At 50.5% G+C, this 24,130-nt stretch overlaps 1 protein-coding gene across 5 annotated transcripts in view; it reads left to right on the forward strand.

Moving 5' to 3' along the window:
* Acot7 (acyl-CoA thioesterase 7) overlaps nucleotides 1-24,130 on the forward strand; it is a 93,675-nt gene that overhangs the window by 52,936 nt on the left and 16,609 nt on the right. For all 5 annotated transcript variants that reach the window (XM_075947054.1, XM_075947053.1, XM_075947050.1 and 2 more), the window contains exons 5-7: nucleotides 1,726-1,840; nucleotides 9,063-9,149; nucleotides 22,516-22,632. In XM_075947054.1, the coding sequence (XP_075803169.1) occupies nucleotides 1,726-1,840; nucleotides 9,063-9,149; nucleotides 22,516-22,632 (319 nt within the window). The remainder of the gene's footprint in view (nucleotides 1-1,725; nucleotides 1,841-9,062; nucleotides 9,150-22,515; nucleotides 22,633-24,130) is intronic.

The following is a 24,130-nucleotide window of genomic DNA, read 5'->3' on the forward strand; positions in this document are numbered from 1 at the left end:
AGGAGGTCTAAAGCTGCCACTCAGCGTGATTTATGGTCAGAGAGGCTTTGACAGGAAGGGAGGAACCGGAGGACTTGGCCAGAAATGCAGACTGAGTGGGGAAGCAGAAGGGGAGGCTGAGAGCAGAGAGACTGACTGGGCGGTGCTCAGCACGGAGGGCAGGGACAGTGACTGGGCAGTGCTTAGTGTGGAGGGCCAGATTAAGGGGAGTGTGTACTGCCCCTGGGGGCTCAGGACAGAGGCTTTCGAGAGTGGGTGGACAGTGGACTTGGTACATACCTGAAGCTAGCACCCAGGACTCCAAGGATCCCAGGGAGGAAATGAGGCATTAAATGTGGTATTAAAAATCCTTTATCCCCATCATGTTCAGGATTTGAGAAGTCTCAGCTTGTGTAATAGATTTTATTGATATTTAGTTGATTTTTTTTTTCTACACAGAGTTGCTCTGTGTAGCTGTGGCTGTCCTGGAAGTTGCTCTGGGAACCAGACTGGCCTCTAACTCAGAGATCTGCCTGCCTCTGCCTCCCTAATGCTGGGATTAAAGGTGTGCATTATAATAGATTTTATATTTACACTTCCTGGACCAAACTCCTGTGATTCATTAGGAGCGCCTTGGGGCTGTTTCAGCCTGTTTTTGCCTGGCTGTGCAAAGGTCCTGCCTGCTGATTGGCTGGTGGATAACAAAGATAGCAGGAGGGTGATCTGGGATTCTGCAGCTTAATGTTTAGGACAGAGTCGGGCGCCAAGTGATAGGATGTGGCCAAGAATCATCAAAATGGTGTCATTTTAATAGCAGGGAGGGACATTGCTAAATGACCATCAGTCACATAGACTGTGTTGCAGTGACATAATGAAGCAGGGGTTCAGCTCTCGTGTCAGGAACAGGACTTTGTATATCCATAGGTATACTGAGATCTAACTGTGATGTCTACCAGGCTGTCTCTGATGAGGGGCACACTGTGAACCTCTCATCTGTCCTGTATTGTTATATAGTGGTCATGCCGTCAGAAGAAAGGGAGCAGTTCTGATTACAGAATGCTAGAAGGGCGGGGTTCTGGCCTGGAGCCTGGAGGGTATGGAGGAAGGCTGTGCCCCCCCCCACTGGACCCTTTCTCTATCTGGAGGGTATGGAGGAAGGCTGTGTCCCCCCCCACTGGACCCTTTCTCTATCTGGAGGGTATGGAGGAAGGCTGTGTCCCCCCCCACTGGACCCTCTCTCTATCTGGAGGGTATGGAGGAAGGCTGTGTCCCCCCACACTTGACCCTCTCTCTGTCTGGAGGGTATGGAGGAAGGCTGTGTCCCCCCACACTTGACCCTCTCTCTGTCTGGAGGGTATGGAGGAAGGCTGTGTCCCCCCACACTGGACCCTTTCTCTGTCTGGAGGATATGGAGGAAGGCTGTGTCCCCCCCCCCCACTGGACCCTTTCTCTATCTGGAGGGTATGGAGGAAGGCTGTGTCCCCCCACACTGGACCCTCTCTCTGTCTGGAGGGTATGGAGGAAGGCTGTGTCCCCCCCCCCCGCACTGGACCCTCTCTCTGTCTGGAGGGTATGGAGGAAGGCTGTGTCCCCCCACACTTGACCCTCTCTCTGTCTGGAGGGTATGGAGGAAGGCTGTGTCCCCCCCCCCCCCCGCACTGGACCCTCTCTCTGTCTGGAGGGTATGGAGGAAGGCTGTGTCCCCCCCACACTGGACCCTCTCTCTGTCTGGCTTCCTTTCCACAGTATTCGAGGCAGGAACTGGAGGAAGAGGGTCGGAAGCGCTACGAAGCCCAGAAGCTAGAACGTATGGAGACCAAGTGGAGGAACGGGGACATCGTCCAGCCTGTCCTGAACCCAGGTGAATTGGGGGCTGGGGACGGGATTGGAGTAGGCTGATACCAGGGACAGATGCCGTTCCTCAGGGTGCCTCACAGGTCACAGAAGCTTACCAGTATGCTTTTACTACCCTCCGGGCTCTTGGGTGTTGAATTCTCTCCTGGAGCCAGCCTTTGTCCATTGTCCTGCCCTTGGCCAGGTAGACTTCTTTCTGTAGCACAGCTGGCAGGCAGAGGTGGCATTGGCTCCTTCTGAGAGTCTGGGTGGGGACTTTTCTCAGGAACTTGTTTTTGAGCAAATGTCTACAGCATTAGCAGAACTGGTCTGGGGTCAGGAGACGACCCCAGATTGAAGCACCTTTTCTCCACAGGCTCCTGTAGGTAGACGTTTGCCTCTGTGTAACTCTGTTGTTCTCACCACGCAAGTGACAAGCTTCAACTCTCATTGTGGGATCTTTCCTTCCTTTCCTCTGTCCCCTACCAGGCTGGTATATGTTTCCATGTAGTGTCTGTCCAAAAACTAAATAGGGGCTTCCCTAGGTTCCTTGGTGACATTCGGGGCAGGAACTTGGTGAGGGATTGTGTGTGGGCCCACTGTTAGAGGGAGGTTTTCCAGGTAACGTCTGTGACTCCCTGCACATGCAGTCGCCAGAGTTTAATAGTCTTGAGAGAATACTTTCTTTCTAGAATGTGCTAGGAGCTTCTCTATCTTGCTGGAAATAGCCTGCACCCATACTAATACTCAGGATTCTGTTTTGGGTTCCTTGATGTCCCTGAGCAGAGGACTTTCTTTCTGGCCTCCAGTGTCTCAGGCCCCTGGGTGAGTGGAAGTTTGTCTCTACTTGGCTCTCAGTCCATGCGGCCTGAGCACACTCTGTGGGACTGTCCATGCAATGGCTGCTGTGCGTGCCCAGGTGTCTCACCCTGTGTCTGCCTGAGCGTCCAGCAGTTTGCCTGTCATTCATTCTTCCTCCTTTCTCAGCTTACCACACCCGGAACACCCGTCATCCGGGGCCCATGGCCTGGGCAGGGTGTGAAATCTTCACTCTTGGTTGGGCTCTTCTACCCCTACATCTGCTTTTAACAAAAGAGAAAGGAAGGAGGGAGGGAGGATGAGAACTGAACTGGAACCCCAGTGTTCGGAGGGCTGAGGCAGCCTGGACTACATAACAAGACCCCATCTCAAAAAAAACCCAAAGAGCCCAGTTTTGGGGTGTTAGACCTTATCTTACCATCTCGGAATCTGAAATTACTCAGCTGTCAATCAGAGTAGCTTCCTCTACTCCGGAGACTGTCGTCCCCACCTTCTCCTGCTTGTGACTCTGATACTTAGATGTCGTCACAGTCCATTGCTTGATGACAGTGATTGAAGTTGGCAGTGTGAACTCGGGGCTTTCTGGGGGATTTTTACATGTTTTGTTTTTCTTTCTCTTGTAAAAATACATCTCCCTCAGCTGATTGGATCTGAGAAGTGGAACAGGGGTCACGTGTCTGCTCTTTACTCTTTTCTCATTTTTTTCTTGGGTTGCAAGGCTTGAATCCAGAGCCTTGTACAGACTAGGCAATTGTTCGCCCTTTTCATGATCTCTGTGATACTGTGTTTCCAACTTCCGTTTCCTGGCAGAACCACCCTTGTTCTCTTGGGTCCACTGTCCCTGTCCTCCTGCCTGTGTGGTGGGCTCTGCTGAGTGAGTGGGCTGTTGGGGTGCTGTGTCCACAGGAGCAGTGTGGACAAGGTTTGTGTCTTTCCCAGATGGGGCTGTTGTATTATCTTTCCTAGGGAGACAGGAACAAATGTTCCAAATTTGGAGCCCCAAAGGCAGAAGAAGGAAGTCATTTCACCCAGGCTTTCTTGGTGCGCTGGCTAGTTAGGAGTGTAGGTGATGGATTGGTGACTCACAGGTGTTACAGGTACCCCCTCTCCCAGCAGTGGCTGTGTGCCCTGGTGCACATTACGGGTACCCCCTCTCCCAGCAGCGGCTGTGTGCCCTGACAGGAAGGTGACACACACCGCCTCTTGGAAATCCTGTGAAGTCTGAAGTCCCCCTCTCTTCACTAGGGAGTTTTGTGGGCAAGGGTCCCAATCGTAGCTGCTTTACTTCAGGATGGCAGTGCCCCTCCCTCATTCTTGGAGGGCAGAGCTCTACAGTGTAGCATTCATGCTTCCCCTCCCTCACTGCATTCACCTTTTGGCCTCACCCCTACCTACTTATGCAACTAGAACCTGAGCTCAGTGTTGCCTAGCAACCTAGCCGCTCGCCCCCCCCCCCCCCCCCCCCGCTGTCTTTCAGGTAGGTGTCCTTGGGGAGTCTGGTAATTCTTTAGAAGCCCCCTTTCTGTGCCATTTTCTCTGTCTGACAAGAGAAAAGTTGCTTTTGAGCTAACAGGTTTGTGACCGTCAGCTGCCCAGCTTTAACACCGCGGGGGCTCAGACCACAAGACCATTTCCAGGTCGGCTGGGTTTATGATGCCATCAGCATTACCTCAGACGTGACCAAGTGCTGTTTTCACTTGTCCTTGAATTAGTGTTCACTTCCCAGGCTACCTCAGGCAGAGCAGTGGGGAGCCTTGGCAGGCCACCAAGCTCCTGATCCTGGATTAAGCTCTGCCTTCCAGGGTCAGCAGTGCCCAGGCAGATCCACTTAGAGCCACTCCCTGCATGGCTTTTGGTCCTAGTCCTGTATCTGAAGTGCCTCTCCGATGTCTGTGACCATCCAGTTTGGCCATGATCCTGGTTCCTTCAGCGCTGGTCTTGGGGGAATCTGGTGTGTGGAGACAGGAGGAAAGGTTCTGGGGTTTACTTGGTTTCAATCCCGGTTCTCTGGGCATCTAATCCTCGCTTTCCTTGGTGGAAACAGACAAGGCAGCACTGAGCTGCAGGCTTGTAGGGTGAAAGGGCGCTGGGTGTAACCTGGGCAGGGAAGTAGCTCCTGGCAGGTGGGTGGGCTCGGAGAGGGGGTATGTCTAGAGCCTATGAAACCTTGCCTGGTGTTTCCCTAGGGGTCCCCAAATGGTTTGGAAACTCAGGTTTAAAGGTCAGAGTCATAGTAACTGCTGCAGCAGGTAAACCCCAGCATGTTAGTGCATAAATAGGGATGCAGTTCCTGCTTAAGCAGATTCAAAACTGGGTTTCCCTCAAATGGTGGAGACTTGGGGACTCAGGCCCCTTTTTTCTGTAGCTTTGTCATCTGTTTGATTAAATTGAATATATTTATCATATACAATATAAGACTGTGTGTGTGTGTGTGTGTGTGTGTGTGAGAGAGAGAGAGAGAGAGAGAGAGAGAGAGAGAGATGTCTTCTCTTGGCATCCATGGGGGATGGGTTCCAGAACCCAAGGGTGCACAAAATCTCATGTCTAAAATTAGTGGGGCTTGCATATAACCTCACACACTGTATCAAACACATGGAACCTATATATGCAAACCTCCTGTATATGCTAATTCTTCTTGTAATTACGAATAATACCTAACATCATGTAAATGCTATTAAATAATAGTAATTAACCTGTTTTATTTGAGAAATAATGACCAAAAGCCCCTCTCTATATGTCCATACAGACATACTCCCCTCCTCCCAATTCTTTTCGGACAGGGTCTCACTGTGTAGCTCAGGCAGCCCTTGGCCTCAACCTCCTGAGTGTTGGGATCACAGGTGTGCATCACTATCACTGTTTGTGTTGCAAGTGCTTTTTGGTTTTCTGAGACATGATTTCTTGTCTGTGTAGTCCTGGCTGTCCTAGAACTTGCTCTGTAGATCAGGCTGGCCTCAAACTCAGAGATCCACCTGCCTCTGCCTCCTGAGTGCTGGGATTAAAGGTGTGTGCCCCACTGCCCAGCTGCTGCAAGTATTTTTGTTTAAAAGTTGGTTGACTCCATGGATAACCAAGGCCACTTGCCTGTTGTGGAAGCTGATTGAACTGTTACCATCCACCATCAATAGCAAGTGGCCTGGAAGAGCCTCTAGGACGGGTCATTGCAGGGGCTCACATTCCAGATTTTAGATAGGTCAGGTCTAAAAGCAACCCACAGCTCTTCTGAGACTCGTGGGTAGTGTGGCCAGTCCCTATTCCCCACACTGGAGCCAGGCAAGCGCGGTCCACTGTGTATGTGGGACAGGGAGAGAACAGGCCTGACAGTCACTTGGCTCCATTTGTCCTGTGTCTGCTCACATCTCCATCCCGGTGTCTTTGAACATGGAGAACCTGTCTCAAGGGCAGTCATGAGGTCCTGTTTAGACGTGGTGGTGTGTAGTCCTCTCCACGGTGTTTGCATGCAACACCTCACGGTCCTGCATCTGATGCCCTGGGAAGATGGTGCTGGTGCAACACCTCACGGTCCTGTATCTGATGCCCTGGAAAGATGGTGCTGGTGCAGCACCTCACAGTCCTGCATCTGATGCCCTGGGAAGATGGTGCTGGTGCAACACCTCACGGTCCTGCATCTGATGCCCTGGGAAGATGGTGCTGGTGCAACACCTCACGGTCCTGTATCTGATGCCTGGAAAGGTGGTGCTGGTGCAGCACCTCACGGTCCTGCATCTGATGCCCTGGGAAGATGGGTGCTGTGCTTGCCCAAGTGCTTGATTATGGTTGATGAGGAAGCAGAAGCCTGGGAACTGCAAAATGACAGACACCTGAGCCCAGTTGAACCACACAGTAGTAAACCCTCCAGTATCTCAGGCCTAAGCCATGGGGATAGCTCTTAATTGGATTCTGTTTTGTTTTCTTGGTGTATTCCAAGATACTCTACTAACTGGAAGCTTCTTCCATGTCTGTTATTGACACGGTCATCATTCACAGTGGGTACAGGGAAATGGGGTCACCACCCACCTGCTTCTGAGTATGAGACTTGACCCGTCAGAACTTCTTTAGGTGCCAGTTCCCAGGACAGTGACTCTACCCAGAGATCTCCCCAGGGTACTTTCCATTCTTCCTCACCCCACCGCACTCTTCCTCCATGGACAGATGTGGATGAGGAAGTCACGCTATCTCAGGGTTCTTGATTCAAGTTCCCCTCAGCCCCAGGTCTGGAGGCAGGACGTCTATCTATCTGACCTTTGATGCCGCGAGTCCCTGAACTCAGATCACCCTGGGTTCTGCTTATAAACTGCTGCTTTCTGGAGCTTCTGTCTTTCCTGCCCAAGACCAACGGAGGCAAAGGTCTCCATGACCTGTTTCTATTCAGCCGTTTACTTCAGCACCATAACTCAGTGGGTGTGCAATTTAGATTTGTGCCCCGCCTTTTATGCGGACAAGATGGTAGTAACCTCTTGGGCTCTGCAAACACCTCGCTGGTGCCTGTATTTAAGACACTCTCCTTTCTGTGGGTGTATCTGCTTGTAGCTGACCCCTTTCCCATGTTCCTTGTGTCACTTAAAATGTAAAATGTGGGGGACATGGGAGGGGCTCTGTTGGATTCACTGCCACACCAGGAGCTGTGAACCAATAAAAAGAAAATGGACATCACCTGCTCCCACAGATCCCTGAGGAGTTAGCTAATGGCCAAAGAAGGACACCAGAGAGGCACTGGTGCTTCGGCGCATTGGAAGCTTCTGCGTGCAGGTTCTAAGCACTGAGCACTGGCCTCACCAGTGTTCTCAAACAGACTGTGGAAGAGCGGGGTGTTGCTCTGTCCTGCAGCTGCAGTTACCTCCCGCTGCTGTGTGCACAGTCGGTTTTCAGTGTGAGAAAGAAGGGAACAAGGCAGTGGCTTAGGTGGTAGACAGCTTGTTTTGCATAGATAAGATTCTAGGTTCTGTTGCACGAATAATAAAACCCAGAGACAGATACTGGGGTTCAACATGAAGATCAGAAAAGAAAAACAGCCAACCACTAGAGAGACCTTTTACCTCTACCAAAGCTTCAACCAAAAGGGCGAGATCCTGTCTCCACAAATCCTTAGACTTCACACTCCAGTGAGTTCCTGTCTCTTCCCCTTTATATTCCTCTCTCCGCCCAGCCATATTTCCTGTCTCCACCTCCCTAGTGCTGGGGTGAAAGATGTGTGACTCCCAAACACTGGGATTAAAGGTGTGAATCACCACCATCAGGATCTGTGTCTGTGTAGCCCAGGGTAGCCTTGTACTCACAGAGACCCACCTGCCTCTGTCTCCCGAGTGCTGGGATTAAAGGTGTGTGCATCACTCCCTGGCCTGTATAGCTGACTAGTGTGGCTGCTTTGCCCTCTGATCTTCAGGCAAACTTTATTTATTAAAACACAAGTAACCACTATAAGGTTCAATCCCCAGCACCATATAGGTCGGACTTGGTGGTTCCCACCTGTTATACAAGCAGAAGTCCAACCTCATAGATACAGATGGAGTTGGAGATGAGCTGGGACACTTAAGATCCTTCTATCAAAAGGAGTAAAAACACACTGGGTGTGGTGGGTCCACACGGTGAGTTCAGCCCAGCCAGGTATGCAGTGAGACATAAGCGTAAAAGTAAAACAATCATTGTGAGAAAGATTTCTGTAAAAGTGTGTGTGTGTGTGTGTGTGTGTGTGCCACCAACTGTTTTGCTGCTGAGAAGTATTGTTCAAGGCCCGATGAGGACAACATCTCTGGGACCTGACATGTGCCTGTTGTGTGACCCTGGTCCAGCAGTTCCTTCAGCAGCTGGGGAAGGAATGAGGGCTTCTCCATGACCAAAGGCTTTTGGCAGGATGTGCGTACCTGCTGAGGAGAGGGAGCCTGGAGGAGTGGCATCTGCCCCCAGGGACAGAATTTTAAGTGAAGCCTTTCCCAGCCAGTTGGCAGCAGCGCTGAGTGGCAGGAACTCTGCTGCAGTCCCCTGTTCTTGGAAGGTTTGCACTGACAGAGGCAGGCATGGAAGAGGGGTACTCAGGGAAGCCAGCCCAGACACCTGTCAAGCCTGAGACTTTCTGGGCCCATGCAGGAAGCGAGAAACACTGTCCTTGCTCTTTGTGTCATTGGAACGGAAAATTAACTGAATGATGGCATCCTGTGGAGGATAAGAGTCAGGCCTGGAACCTTCTACCAAGGGATGCAATTACTGCCATTAGCAGGGTCTAGTGAGCACCACCATACCCAGAGTGCACTGTGACTCGCTGGTAGAGGCTCCTCGGTACTGCCGGAGACCTCCATTGTCTTAAGAGAAACCTACCTAAGTGACTGTAGCCCCCCTTCTGGTGACAGAGAATACAGGGCAGTAGTAGCCTTGCTACCTTTGGGCTGTGGGGACCCATCTGTACAACATCTGATCTCTTTCCTGTTCTTTTTTAGAGCCGAACACCGTGAGCTACAGCCAATCCAGCTTGATCCACCTGGTGGGGCCCTCGGACTGCACCCTTCACGGCTTCGTGCATGGAGGTAGGGTTAAAATTGCTCTGGCTACCGCTCCATCCCCTGCCAGGGCAGCATCCCCCAGGAGGCCCCTCTCCTGCCTGCCCTGAGCATCCCCCAGGAGGCCGTGCTGCTTACTGACCTAGTTTAGACTTTCATGTCTGGTGAAGTATAAATTTAAACTTTCAAGAGGTTGCATAAAAAATTACTGAAATACCGCTGGTGTCTGTTTTTAAAATTGGAAATGAAAGTTGGCTGGATGAGGGCCCCCCAGGAGAGGGCCACATGGAACCCAGGGACCTCAGAGCTGTGTGGTGTCAGGGCTTGGTCTTGCAGTCTGGGAGAGTACCCGGTAACCCACTGTCAGCTGCTATTTAGAAATAAATGTTCTCAGGTAATTGCCTTTACTGTTTTGAGTTGCTGGAGCTCTTACTCTCATGACATAGGCCTTAAAGGTCCTGGCCAGGTTCCTCTGACTGTGACACAGAGGACGTGGCTCTTGGCTCATGGAGGACAGTTTTTACTTTTATAATGTACGATTATTTCTTTGTGATATAAGACAAACACACAGAACCCATCTATTGCACAAATGGATATTGCCATCTTGGGTGAGAGGAAAGTATAAACCGCGAAACTGAGTCTAGGGCTGGCGAGATGGCGGATGGCTGTGGAGTGGGGAGTGCTCGCTCTACAGGCATGCGGCAGAGATGCGTGGATTCCCAGTGTGTCGAGAGTGGAGGGCTGGCGAGATGGTGGATGGTCGGGGGGCGGGGAAGAGTGCAGCAGAGATGCTTGGATTCCCAGTGTGTCAAGAGGCTCAGATGGGAGGCTTATTCAAGGCCAGGAACTGGAGACCATCCTGGGTAGCAGCAAGACCCTGCTTCTAAAACAGCCATAAATGGATCTGATTTAAAGAGAAATGCCAGACCAAAGCAGCGAAGCAGTGCCGAGGATGGCAGGAGTTGGGAGGTGACGTGGTTCAAGGTCTGAGCACATCTGGTCCTCAGTCCTCCGGTGTAGGAGGTGCTTTTGTCCATCGCTGTCCCTTCTGCCCTCATCTCAGTGCCTGGAACACTGCATTCCCGTTCGTCCTCTGTAGAAGATGCCTGTTTTATTTTTATCCCCAGTTTAGATGGCTTCACTAGGTTTACATTGATGTTTCTGCCAGGGATTCCTCAAGAATGGGGACCAGAGTCTATCTTTACCTGGGAAGTAGTGCCTCACACAGATGCAAAGAGGCATGGCTTACTTTTGAGTTGAAGGATCACTGGCCCTGGGTCTGCCACAATCCGAGTGGCCTCTGATTGAAGCCTTGGTCTTCCTATTTTTAACCAATCTCCCTTTATGTGGTTCTATTTTCAATTTCAGGATTGTTTGCGTCTTTTCACTAACGGCTGTCTGCATGCCTCTTTTGATTGGCAGAGGTCCCACCCGGGTCCCACCTGGGGGAAGTTAGTTCTACTTTGTAGCAAGTGCTGCTTCCCAGGCCTGCCACCGGGAGAACAGCTCTGTCCTTGCCAGTGCCCCACACCCCTGCCTCACTGTCTCAACTCCAGGTGGACAGCAGCCCTCCCTCTCCTCTAAGCATAGCCACTGCTGGCGCAGGCTTCTCTGAGACCAAGACGGGCTCTCCAGCCTCTCAGAGCCCTGGTGTGGGAGGTTGTAAAACCCCACAGTATAGCTTATTCTGTTTACATGCTAGAGTTCCACCAAGGCTGGCAGCTCCGTCTTACTGCTCCTTGGTGAGAGTACACATCTTAAGTGGGTCCTCTTGGCTTTGTCTGCGAGGCGTCAGCAAGAATGAAGTGAATGCGTTAAGAATTCTCGGAAAGCCCCTGAGAAGCCATGCCTGTTTATAGAGTGCTAGCAGTCCTCTGGTCTAGGCCCTTTAAGTGTGCGTAGGAAGACTCACAGCAGCCTTATGATGCCGAATGCCTGTTTCTTAGTTCTGTGTGCATGATTTATAAAATATGCCTCCCAAATTTTACAGACCCTAACATTTCCTGCGTACCTGTCAGTTTGCCAGGAGTGGGTGAATGACAACACCAGCAGCTACCCACCCATTGCTGTCCCTGTCGGTGTTGTTAACCGGGGCGGCTGAAACCACTGAGTCAGTCTTGACCGAGCCATAACAGTCACATGAGGGGATGGTGAACCTGGACGCAAGGGAATGTTGCCACAGTCCCTGGTTCTGTGTTATGGGACTTTAGAAAGGTGCTGACCGAGTGACCCAGTTGCTGGTTGAGCTTGGCCCTGGTGTGACAGGGTTGTGGAAGGTGCGTTGGGATGGGAACCTTTCTGTTAAGAACCGCAGTGGAACCCAGGTGTCAGCTTCCCAGCATCTCACCCGTCCTCCTCTCGCTGCCTGAGGGATGGAGGTCAGAGTGGCCATTGCTGGTGGGAGATGGTCATTTTCCTTTCCAGTGGGGAGTTTTGAGTTGGGGCACATTCCTAACTTTGGCTTCTGCCTTCTTCTGAACCCCAAATGAAACCTTACGGCTCCTTCTTCTGAACCTAAATGAATTACAGCCCCTTCTTCAGAACCCCAAGTGATACCTTACAGCCCCCTCTGAACCCCAAAATGAGATTTTACTGCCACTTCTTCTGAACCCCACATGAAACCTTACAGCCCCTTCTTCTGAACCCCAAATGAGACCTTACAGTCCTTTCTCTTCCTGACAGTGCCAGGTATTAAGTTTGTAAGGATCCATTTCCTTTCTGGTTGTTCCCCTCACCCCACTTGCATTATAGCTTACTGGGGTGATTGACGAGCATTGGGATCAGAGTACAAGTAAGAGAGATTCCAAGGGGTCAGCCAGCAGCTCCATTCAGGATGGATCCTAGAGGAATGGTCAGTTCTCAGCTCCAAGGCCCTAGCCTTTTTGTTGGTACCTTCTTGCTTGCTTGCTTCCTTCCTTCCTTCTTTCCTGCTCTAGAACTCACTCTGTAGAACAGGCTGGCTTCGAATTTACAGACATCCGTCTGCCTCTGCCTCCCAAGTGCTGGGATTAAAGGTGTGTACCACCACCACTCAGCTTATTTTTTTAATTTTTTTTATTTCATTATTTTGAACCTAAAGTATGACATAGTGTCACTACCTCTTGTTCCCTCCTTCTTCCTCTCTTGTAGCTACTTTAGATACTGCTTCTGTTCTTCTAAACTGCCTGCCGTCCTAACATATAAGGTCAGGCTATAGCTACAGGAAAGGGTCCAGGCTACACCAGGAGGGTTGCAGTTGCCTTCTGGGTAAGGTGGTTTCCCAGATTGTTGGGTCCAGCCCTTGCACTGTGCCAGTGTTCCCTGAAGATTCCATCGTTCAGGGTGCCTTTCACCTGGGTTGGATGTGTGACTCCTGGGCCTTGGGTTGTCCTCTGCTGGTTTGGGTGGGTTCCATCCTCCAGTGCTTCCCACAGCAGGTGACAGCTTCCGTGGGATGAGGACGTGCTGCTGTGCAAATGGATAGGTGCTCAGGGCTTCTGCACGACTTGCCACTTATTGCTCCCCTGCACACCTCCTGGGCCAGTCCTTCATCCCTTCCACCACTGCCCCTTCAGGCCCTTTTGCTGTGCCCTCTGCCTGCCCGCCTGCTTCAGACCTCAGTGCCTGTCTCTGGACCCATTCATCTGAGGCCATGGCTCATGTATCCACACAGCTCCAGCCCATCGTCTGCCCTGGACTCTGACAGCAATGGAGCTGTGGCCCTTCCTTCCCAGCAGTCTCTGTCCTCTGTCTGACCAGATTCCTGCAGGTGGCCCTGACTCAGGTCCATCCCAGAAAACCTCCATCTCCCCTCTTGGCCTGTCCTCTCTCATCGTGTCAGGATCTGAGCACATACACCATATGTCCTCCTGGTCTAAAACCTGGCTACCCCAGCCTCTGTTGACTCCCCACTTCTCCACATGCCTCCCCAACACAGCACCATCCTTGCGAACAGGAGCCACGCTCTGACTCGGACCTGAGAGGCAGAAGGTGAAGGTTCTTTACTTGGCCATTTCTGTCTCTGTGAGTTCATCCCCCTGAGGCCAACTGGCCTGCCTGCCACCTCTCCAAAGCTCAGACTCCTGGTATGTCAAGGCCCAGGAGAGTACACGTACTACCCCTAGGGTCCCTCTGCCCCATTTCCCACTACCCCATTGCTGTCCCTAGACTGCTGACTCCTTCATGTTCCCTGTTGACCACACGAACCAACCTTTTCTCCCTCTTTGGCTGTGACTTCATTGGGGTGCCCAGGGCAGGTGGCCTCTAACTTGGGTGTCCTATCTCAAGTGACCAGTGTGTTAGTCTAAACCAGCCTCTCTCTGCTCCAGTCCTGACTCCCTGAAGGAGCCTGCCCTTTTATGGCTTTAGGTTGAGGCTAAGCCTGTCCTCTGGCCTATTCTCCTGGGTCTGGATTTACACTGCTCTTGTCTCTCCACAAGTCCCCAAGGCCCTGTGTGACAAATGCAGCCTGCTGCTCTGCTGCTGCCCTTGACCCTTGAGCAGTCAGCGTGATTTCTAGTTTCCTGAGGCAGACTGGCTAGCCTTGTCATCTGGTCTGTGATGCTCCGGCCTGGCGTGACTACCTGGGACTTTGCGTAGTATCTGCTTCTTAAAAACATTACATGTCCTGTGTGCTATGGCATGAACATGACTGTACAGGACAACTTGCTAGGATGGTTCTTTCCCTCCACCAACGGTCTGCTTTGGTGGCAAGAACTTTACCTGCTGCACTGTGTCTGTCTGTTTGCTGAAGTCCCACTTGTGACATTTTGTTACTATCTTTAGAAATTTGTGGTTGTTTGTATGCTTCTTGCCAAAAATGACCTGTATTAAGTGCCTTAATTAAGACTCCTGTGCCAGGGATTCCTTAGTTCTGGCCCAGTGCCGCAGGGTGGTAGGACCCAGAGGAGCCAGGGCCATGAGGGAGCACTCACTCACCTGCATCCCATAATAACCTCTTGTCATCACCAAAGGGTAGGATGTATAAAATAAAATGAAGTTACTATCATTTTCTTAATATAGGAGGCTCTTACCCACGCTCCGTCATCTGGGATTAAATTTAGAAATGGGGGCATCTCAGATCCCACCCACAGAGCAGGCGGCACCAGCTCCAGCTTCAAGCTGCTGGCTGCTGCTATGGGTTTGTAGGCAGGCCTGACCCAGCCAGCCAGCAGCCTTGGGAAGAGAAAATTAAACCTCTATTTTTAATCCAGTCAGCATGTTGTCGATACTTAAAGAAAAATCAAAACAAAAATCTGTAAGCAGTTAAATGTTAAGATACAAAAATATCTCTACCGCCCGGTGTTTATTTCCATGTTAGTGGCCAACAAGCCTGCTTCTTTTCCTTCCCATAGTTCCTGAAGTGAATGCAGTCTCTAACAACAGCAGATCCTACAATTTTGTTGGCGTCTTTTCAAATTACCAATCTTGAGAAGCAGGGACAGCCTGTGATGGATTGTATAATTTACCAAAGTTGTTTTTTTTGATGTTGATTCCAGTAATGTCTGAAAGGGAAGCAGGTGAGGAGGCTTTCCGTGGACACGAGCTGGCTCCCCTCCCCCGCATTGTTCCTGCTCTGAGCTCAGTCAGAGGGTAGAAGAGCAAGCTCACTCCTGGCTATTTCCCCTGTCTGGGTCTTGTCACAGAGATGCCAATGTAAACAATACAGAAGATGGGTACTAGGGAAGTGGAGTCATTTGACTGAGCACAACACCAGGTTGTTCTTAGGCCTTTGGAACTGGTTCCTGGAGGGATTTGGGAGAATTTGGGGGCAGAGACTAGAGAACAGAGCTTAATGTGTGATTATGCTGGAGCTCAGAAGAGATTACTGACAGGCAGTGGTGCACACCTTTAACCTGCACTTGAGAGGCAGAGGCACAGGAATCTCTGTGAGTTCAAGGCCAACCTGGTCTATAGAGTGAGTTCTAGGACAACCAGGCTACAGAGAAACAAAAATGAAAGAAATATGGGCAGTGGTGAGCCAAGTTCATGAAGTTTCAGAAGGAAGCTGGACTAGAGAACCTACCGTTGTGTGTGCTCTGGCAAAGGCGTCTGCATTTGTCACTGTCCTGAGACTTTGAGGCCAAACTTAAAAGAACGGATCAATTGCTGTGGCAGAGGAACAACATGCAGGTTGTAGCGTGGTTGGTGTTTTTGTTTTTGTTGTTGTTGTTCTAGCCCCTCATTGGAACACCAAAATGTTGTTATTGGTTATTTTTTACTCTTTATTCTTTTTTTGCGGGGAGGAGGCTGCCACCCAGGTCCTAAGTAAATCACACACATGGAGTTTTATTCTTCTTATAAAACCGGACCTTAGTTTGGCTTGTTTCTAACCAGCTTTGTTCTCTCATCTACCTTTCTCTCACTTCTGTAGGTCTTACTCTCACTCTTACTCCGTGGCTGGCTGGGGGGCTGACCCCCAGTGTCCGCCTCTCTTTCTTTTATTGTTCCTTCCAGATTTCTCCTTTTATATATTCTCTCTGCTTGCCAGTCCCTCCTTTCCTTTCTCCTGCTTCACTATTGGCTGTTCAGCTCTTTATTAGACCAATCAGGTGTTCTAGACAGGCAAAGACTCACAGCTTCACAGAGTTAAACAAATGCAACATAAAGGAACACAACACATCTTTGCATTATGAAACAAATGTTCCAGCTCATAAACAAATGTAACACATCTTAAAATAGTATTCCACAGCACATGGATGTTGCTGACTAAGAGTAAAAGTTTTTTTTTTTTCAAAAGTTTTAAGGGTTTTGTTGTTTTTTGTTTTTAACTGTCAAGTTTGATTGAGAAGGAATACATTTAAAGTTGTGTGTTTGTCTTGGTGGGAAGGGGTTGTTAGAAGAGATTAGTGACATTAAAATGAAATCAAGAGCCAGTGAGATGGCTTAGTATGTGAAAGTACTCACTGCCAAGCCTAATGACCCAAGTTTGGTCCCAGGCCCCTTATGGTGGAAGAAGAGAACACACAAATAAAGCAGTTTGCACTGGGGCCTAGGAAAGATGCTCTGAGGACACTCCACAAACTGCAGCTCCAGAGTGTACAGACTCTGCCTCATTTGAAAAATGTGGCTTTGTGCTGGACGTGGTGGTGCGCATTGTTAGGAATATTTCCTAACGCGAGCTCCCTGCCGACGCAAAATTCCCAATCAAGCCAAGCCAAATTAAGAAATATCCAGGTTTAATGGGATTCCTGCACTCTCGGGTAGCCCTGAGGGGGACCAATGAGGGAGAAAAGGAGACCACATGTTCCTCTTTTGGGAGCTCATTTAAATACCCTGGCCTGCTGGGATTTGGAGTCCAGAGTGCTAACTCTCAGGGTCAGGGGGCTAGGACAGATTCAAGGGGCTGGGGCCTAAGCTCCCAACTTGACACACACCTTTAATCTTAGTGTTCCTGAGGCAGAGGCAGGTGGATCTCTGTGAGTTTGAGGTCAGCCTGGTCTACAGAGCAAGTTTCAGGACAGACAGGGCTACACAGAGAAACCCTGTCTCAACAAGAAAGCAAACAAAATAAACAAACAAAACCAAAAAGCCGCTTGAGCTGAGACCACACAGTGAGCTGCCCAGGGAAGGGTTTTCCCACGTCTGCTTACTGCCCAGGCATTCAGAAGCCTCTGTAGCCATGGTTGGGGGTGGGGGCCCTGACTACTGTTCGAGCTGGCAGCAGTCCTTGGCGCATGGTCTCCACCTAGGCATACAGAATTCAAAATTTATGGAATCATTGAGTCTTGCACCCAGATTTTGAAGGAAGACCTGAGGGGCAGGCAGTGTGTGGTGGGTTAGGATCCCTGCAGGCAGCTCTAAGCGCTACCTGTGAAGCCGTGGGCTGAATGAAGCCTGTCTCACTGGAGACCCCAGGGTGTCAGAGAAGCTAATACAGTAGAATATTTGTGGGAGAAACCCCGAGGGGCTAGGGGATAACTACACCCATCCAGAAGAGACTGTGGGGCTACGTGGCGAGGCAGAGGAGTGGGGGCTCCCCAGGCCGCCTGTTGGTTCTGTTTGGAATAGAAGTGGACTCTGAACCATGCATGTTGGTAGTATGTGACTTTCCGGTTTTTCCAAGGACTGACGATTGCCCTGAGTCTCCAAGGAAACTTAACTCTTGGCTTTTGACTCTTGTTAGAACTCTTAAAAACCTCTGGGGGTTCTTGGAGGTGGGCTTGGATGCATTTTGCATAATGAGATGGACATGAGTCTGTTGGGCTTGAGGGTAGACCAGTACTGTTTAGAGTGATAGTTTGGGGTCTTCCGTGTCTGTTTCTCTATCCGTGCATTCATCTCCAGTAGCCATCTCTTGAGCACCCAGAGCCAGGATCTGTCTTGGGCCAGGGGAACTGAGGTACAGATCAGATATCTTGTCACACATTATCCATGCAATCATTGTGGAGTCACATATGGGCCAACATTGCCATGTGAACCAGAAACTCACCCAACAATACTTGTTTCTTCCAAAATTTACTGGGGATCGCAGCCTTGCACGTTAGAACTCTCAGCATTTTAGAGACAGTGGCCCCTGGCCCCTAGTGCAGTTGATGATAACTAGCTGGCATTTTTGATAAATGAGGCAAAACTACATTTTAAAATGTTTATATCAATCTCTTACATTTTATTCTTACATTTTTAACAAGTTGTATTTGTAAACAAGGGGCCAATTATAGATGTAGTGAGTTCTAGATTTATTGTTATTGTTTTGAGACAGGGTTTCTCTACTCTATGATTCCCTGGCTGTCCTAGAACTCACTGTATAGACCAGGCTGGCCTTGAACCCGGAGAAGTTGGCCTTCCTCTGCCTCCCAAGAGTTGGGATTAAAGTCGTGTGCCATGACCGCCATTCGAATCCTAGATTTTTAACAATCTTGTTCTTTCCTTCTTTGTCCCCTCCCATAACTAAACAGTCGAGAGGCCAGGGACATGCTCTGGGCCATGACCCCCTCTACGCACACAGCAATTTTCCTGCCACCCTGCCATTCACCATGATCTTGAAATCGTTGCCATCACCCTACCTAAGAATTCCTCTTCTTTTGATCTGGCCAACCATGTTGGAAAGGAGCATCGCTTGGCCTCAGCCCCCTGAGCAGGGTCTGGACCCAGTTCCTGCTGTGTGTCTGGGACACACAACTCCTTGTGTCTCTATGCCCTGATTTGTGAGACAGACAGCAATGTGCCTGTCTTCTGGGGCTTTCCAGGGAAGCTCAGCATCATTTGTCTGTGTTTGTTGAGAGGCCAGAGGCCCGGGTCTTCCCGGAGCTGACTCCCCCCAGGTTCCTGAGCTCTGCCTAGCAGCAGTGCTTCTGCAGTGCAGCCGGTCCTGGACATCCGAGTCCCAGGAGGCTTTGTGGCATCTCCAGGTGTGTGTCTGTCGTTTCTCCTGTGCGCCAATGCCAGAATTCTTCTGCCCCCTTTGCACTGTCTTCTGGACTTTTTTACTTTCTTCTGGAAAGAGCCAACTCATCTTTGTCAGATGGACTTGTCTCCTAAAAAGGACAGCTATCCTGAAGCTATAGCACTATGAACCCAGCATTTAAAGAATGTTGTCCCAGTGAGGCCAGCAGCCACAGTTCCTAGGCTCCTGTCTCTTAGCCTTTCTCTGCTTGACTGATAGGTGTGATCTAAACCCACATTGGAATTCTGAGCACATCTTTTCTTAGTGTGTTCACACTGTCAGTGTTGTGCAGCAAGTGTTCTTGATGTTGATCTGAGCCCAGGGAGCTTCTGTGGTCACCAGGGGCGTTGTTCATGGTATGAGGGATGTTCTATGGGAAAGCACCTGAGTGCGAGCCAGTGCCTCGTGCTGATTCTGCTGTGCGTCTGGCTGCTGTCCAGCTGCTGTCACTGCTGGTTTTTATGGAGAAAATCTGTCTAGAAGAACTCAGTCTGTGAGCCCCCCTTACTCCGTCCTCTCCAAAGTCCTTAAATAAGTGTGCGCACAGAGACTTGTCATGAAGCCACGACCCAATCAGGAGGTAGTGGCATGGCCCAGATGTGCCTCTGAGTGGCACCTGGCCAGGGGAGGTTGACTTTCTCTGGCCCCTGTGCCCATCTGAGCAGAGTGTGGATGCTGCCAGATCTCCCTTCTCCTCCACAGACATCCTATTTCTCTTTCCTTATGTGTTCATTTCCAGTCCTAAGTTGGCAAAGACCACAGGAAATTGGTGTTCCGTTCAACAACATATGTTGTTTCCCGTGGCGGCGGCAGCAACCACTGGCCCATCATCAACTCATGCGATTGCTCCTCCTCAGTCACCTGCATATGTGCTGATACCTCCTCAGCACAGATGGCAAGTGCCCCCTGCCCACCTGGAGGCATCCAGTCATGCTCTCAAGCCGTCCACGTGTGTGCACAGGGTTTGGAGAGGGATTGTGGGTGCTGAGGCCCTTCCAGGGATCAGGCATGGCATTGTACACCCAGGTTGACCAACTCTAGACCCTGTCCCCTGAGCCACTGTGGTGGGCTTCTACACTCACTTAACTCAGAACCCAGTCTTTCCAAGGCTGTGAACATTGACTCACAGATGATCCCTATTGTGTTTTTTATTCTAGTCCTAGGCTAGAGAATTCATCTTACAGGTCCCTCCTCTGCTGAGCCTTGCCTGGTCTCAACTTCCACGAGGGCCCTGGCCTAGGGTGGGGGGAAAGATCCTGTGTTGGGCTCAGGTAGAGCTGTAAATGTTTCTGTAATAAGTCTTCATCTTTGCAACACCAAGCCCAGTAGGACCCCTGTCCAGACTTGGAGTGCAGAGCTGCAGCCCCTTTGGTACCCTCCCCTCCCCTGCTCAGGAGGGAGGACGCAGATGCAGTGGTGTGTCATTTATCCTATGCTTAGAACTGGGCGCTCTGACTCTGCCCCTGTTTTTGTTTTGAGAAGTGAACTCCTGACCTCCTGTGTAGGCTGAGCAGGCGGGCACCTGCATGCCTGCAGCTCTCCGCATTTCCTTCTCCTCCTCCACCATGGTTAGCCAAACTTTCCACTTAATAAGAGTATAATTCTCTAAAACCAGGAGCACTAAACTCTGAGGTAGTTTTGTTTGTTTTTGTTTCTTCACTGGGGAGTACTCAAATGGAAAAGCCAAAGGAAGTGGATGTTGAACCAGGCCATCCACACCCTTGTGTCCTTGACTGTCAGCACCTGGACATTGTTTTTCATTGCTTACTCGCTGGAGCTCATCAGGGGCAATCTCAGACGTCATGAGCTCAGTGTCTTTCTGTTTTTTAGCACTTACCCTGCCGATCTCACATCCTTTGAAATTAGATGTATAGATCCTTTGTATCAAGTTGTCCCTCTGTGCCCAGTTGACCCCTCAACTGCTTGTGACTTTTTCAATCAGGTACAATTAGAATCCAGCCAAGGCCTTTGTAGCCTTGAAGATGGTTGGCAGGACTAAGCAGCAGAGGACCTCTGCTGGCCAGTGGTGTCACCTGCCAGCATATCAGCTTGTGACTGCACTAGAGCCTCGACCTTGTGGCGGGGGAAGTGTGTGCCTCCCGGCTTTGCTCCTCACTCTGTGTCTTCAGAAGCCAGTACGTCCAAGAATAATGAGCACTTAGCTTTCTAAAGTTCTGACGTCTGTTGGGTGGATCAATATCATTTGGATGCTTTTGTAGGTTATAATCCCAGTGCTTGGGACACGAAGGCAGGAGAATCTTGAGTCTAAGACCAATCTGGGTTACATCAGCAAGACCTTGCCTCAAGAATAGACGGGCAGGGACTGAAAAGATGGCTGGCTCAGTGAGGAAAGCACTTGCCATACACGCCCAGGGCACAACCCACATAGAGGTAGAAGGAGAGAGCCAATGCCACAAAATTGTCCTCCGACTGCCACATGTGTGCAGTGGTACATACAACACGCGTAGATAAATAGGAGTGTAGTAATCACTAGGCAGGCAGTGCCGCTGGTGTGTACATACACACACGCGTAGATAAATAGGAGTGTAGTAATCACTAGGCAGGCAGTGCCGCTGGTGTGTACACACACACACGCATAGATAAATAGGAGTGTAGTAATCACTAGGCAGGCAGTGCCGCTGGTGTGTACAATACACGCGCGTAGATAAATAGGAGTGTAGTAATCACTAGGCAGGCAGTGCCGCTGGTGTGTACATACCACACGCGTAGATAAATAGGAGTGTAGTAATCACTAGGCAGGCAGTGCCGCTGGTGTGTCCTCTGGCTCTCACTGAGGAAGGAGGTGGCTGCATTGTGGGCTGTGTTTTCAGTGTTTTGAGGACCCTCTGTGCTGTTGTCTACAGTGGGTCTGCAGTCCCACTTTCCCACTGGGCGCTGTTGTTAATAATTCTGTGTGTTAAACAGTTTTGCAGTGTGATGTCTGTCTGCTTGTGAGTCACACTGGTGCTCAGAGTCTGGCTTTGGAGCACTCCAGGGTTCAGCCTTTGATTGGGAAACATTGAATTCCCTCTAGAAGAGAAATCCTGTGCCCCCTGGCAGTCACCCCCATTACCCTTTGGTCTACCCTCGCTAGGGACCCTTGGGTCTCCCTCCTATAGCACAAGAGCCTCTTACCGAATGTGGCCCCCAGCATTCGGCTCGCTTCCCTCTGTGCCTGTTTTAGGTTCACCGTGTTAGTGTGGGTAGGCGGCCACATCTTGCAGACCTTTATCAGCTGTAGCGTTTGTGTTGTCCCTTGCTGGCAGTGATGAGTGAGACTGCCTTTGAATTTGCATTTGCAGGTTTGTTTCTCTGGGGCGTCTCTGTCCCTAGGCATGGAACAGTTGAAGTATACTGTTTCTTTCTACAAATTCCAAACATTTTCCAGAAATTGCCCCTTCTCAGTCCCTTTAGGAAGGACCCGTGATGCTGGGCAATGGTGGTGCACGCCTTTAACCTCAGCACTCAGAAGGGAGAGGCAGATGGATCTCTGAGTTTGAGGCCATCCCGGTCTACAGAGTGAGTTCTAGGGCAGCAAGGGCTACACAGAGAAACCCTGTCTGTCTCTGAATAGATAGGAAGGACTCATGATTCTGAGCTGCCCTTGCCTTGTATTATCTGACTTTGTCCTTATTGTTTTGAGACAGGACAGGGTCTTGTGCTGTGTATCCCAGGCTGGCATCAAACTCAAGATCCTCCCGCCTCAGCCTCTTGGATATATGGGTCACAGATGTGTGTTACCATATCTAACCAGCTGATGTTTTGGCTGGCTTCCTCCCAGGGAACATTGTTATGACCTCTTTCTGGCAGTGAGATTTGTGGAGAACTTTGTCAGGTGCCTTGAATCTCACCTGAGGCCATTTTCAGATGTTGCTGAGGAAGTCAACTTTAAATGAGAGTCGGGGTGTGCCACACCCCAGCCCCCTGCTGATTGGAGCCCCTGCTGGTGTGGGTGGAGGACTTGTTCCCAGGGTGTGAACATCCCCTCTTCCTTCAGGACTCACCAGCCACGTGCCTTCTTCTGTGCAGGTGTCACGATGAAGCTCATGGATGAAGTGGCCGGAATTGTGGCTGCACGCCACTGCAAGACCAACATCGTCACAGCTTCCGTGGATGCCATCAATTTCCACGACAAAATCCGGAAAGGTAAGCAAGCTCTTCCTGCGAGAATGAGGGGGAGTAGCTCTTTAGGGTCTCTGGGTCCCTGGTGCCATCTCGCTTTGTGCTCACACCTGGTGTCTGCCTGTGTGCACAAGGGGCAGGAAGACAAAACTCTGCTTTGTCCTTTCCACACATCTGCGAGGCTGCTATTTATTGATCTGACTTCACTTGGAAACTCTGGGATGAGGAGGCTTTTGTCCCTGACGCCCAGCATTAATTCATCCTCTTAAGACAGATTGAGCCCCGCGATGCCCTCGTTTGAACAGCTGCCACTACACCTTGTCGGTTTCTTCTTGTGGAATAAGAGGTGACCCATGGCAGGGTGGACAACGATGGCAGGACAGGGCTGAGGTGCCTCAGGCGCTCCCTCCTTGGCTATCCCTGCTCACCTTGCTTGAGGGCTGCTCAGGAGTTCACATGGAAATCTAATTGTGTGTCTGTAGCTTGTGGAGCAAGTTCATCAGTGCCTCAGCCTTGGGAGTTGCACGGGGAGGGTGAGTCCAAAGCTGAGCCTTGGCCCTGGGATGCTGCACTTGAGAGCAGCTCATGGGATCAGTGGATAAGGCCAGGCCCCCACATGGCTGATTGCAGACTAGGAGCCATGCAGTTTAAGCCACTTCACTGCTTGTACTCGTGGTGCTGAGACCAGAGCCTTGTGGGCCTGGGTGCTTCCCAGCACCTGGTAAGGGCTGCTGCATGGTCAATGGGAGCACTCCGAGATAGAGCAGGTGCAGGACTCCCCCCATTGCCCTACCCTGCTGTGGACACAGGCTATCTAGTAAGGATAGCCAGCTGTGACATGGCTCCTGCTGCTTCCAAGAATCTGTCTTGATTGACAGGTATTTGCCAGAAACACAGACAATAATATCGCTTTAACAGTTGCCCGCGACATGTGGGTCTTGTCTACTTCAGCTTGTTTCTTGGGGCCTTGTGTGTCAGAAGCCTTGAGTGCTGTGCTCCTTGTAGTTCATTCCATGAGCCTTTCGGGAGGGGAGAGTACTGAGTGTCAGATTTCATGCTTCCCCTTTCCTAGAGTTCCTGCCTGGTGACATGGCTGCTCTGCACTCCATTGTTAAGTATAACCCAAAACCACCTTGGAGAGCAGGCTCGTGCACCACAGAACTGGTCTTACTCGGCCATCCTATAGTGACCCCAGAACACTGAGAAAAGCGTCCTATGTAGCAGCTTTTCTTCCATGTCCACCCAGCAATAGACGCACCAATAAATCCTTGAGTCAGAGAGCCCTTAAAGGGACTCCACTCTGTTCTCGGAATGAAGCCACCAGGGAAACCGCTTCTTCACCGTTAACCCCCTGCATGGCCAGGAGCTTGGAAGGGGCTTTTCAAGAGGCAGTGTTCTAAGATGAGAGTCTGACAGCTTGTCTAGGGTCATTTCTGCCACCAGAGATGTGGGGCTTTGAGGACAGAGACTGATTTCTAAAGGTGCATTTATCTGCAGCAGTTGGAAGTAAAAGGGTCTTCAC

The sequence above is a fragment of the Microtus pennsylvanicus genome, chromosome 13, assembly GCF_037038515.1.
Source record: "Microtus pennsylvanicus isolate mMicPen1 chromosome 13, mMicPen1.hap1, whole genome shotgun sequence".
In the NCBI taxonomy this organism is placed as follows: Eukaryota; Metazoa; Chordata; class Mammalia; order Rodentia; family Cricetidae; genus Microtus; species Microtus pennsylvanicus.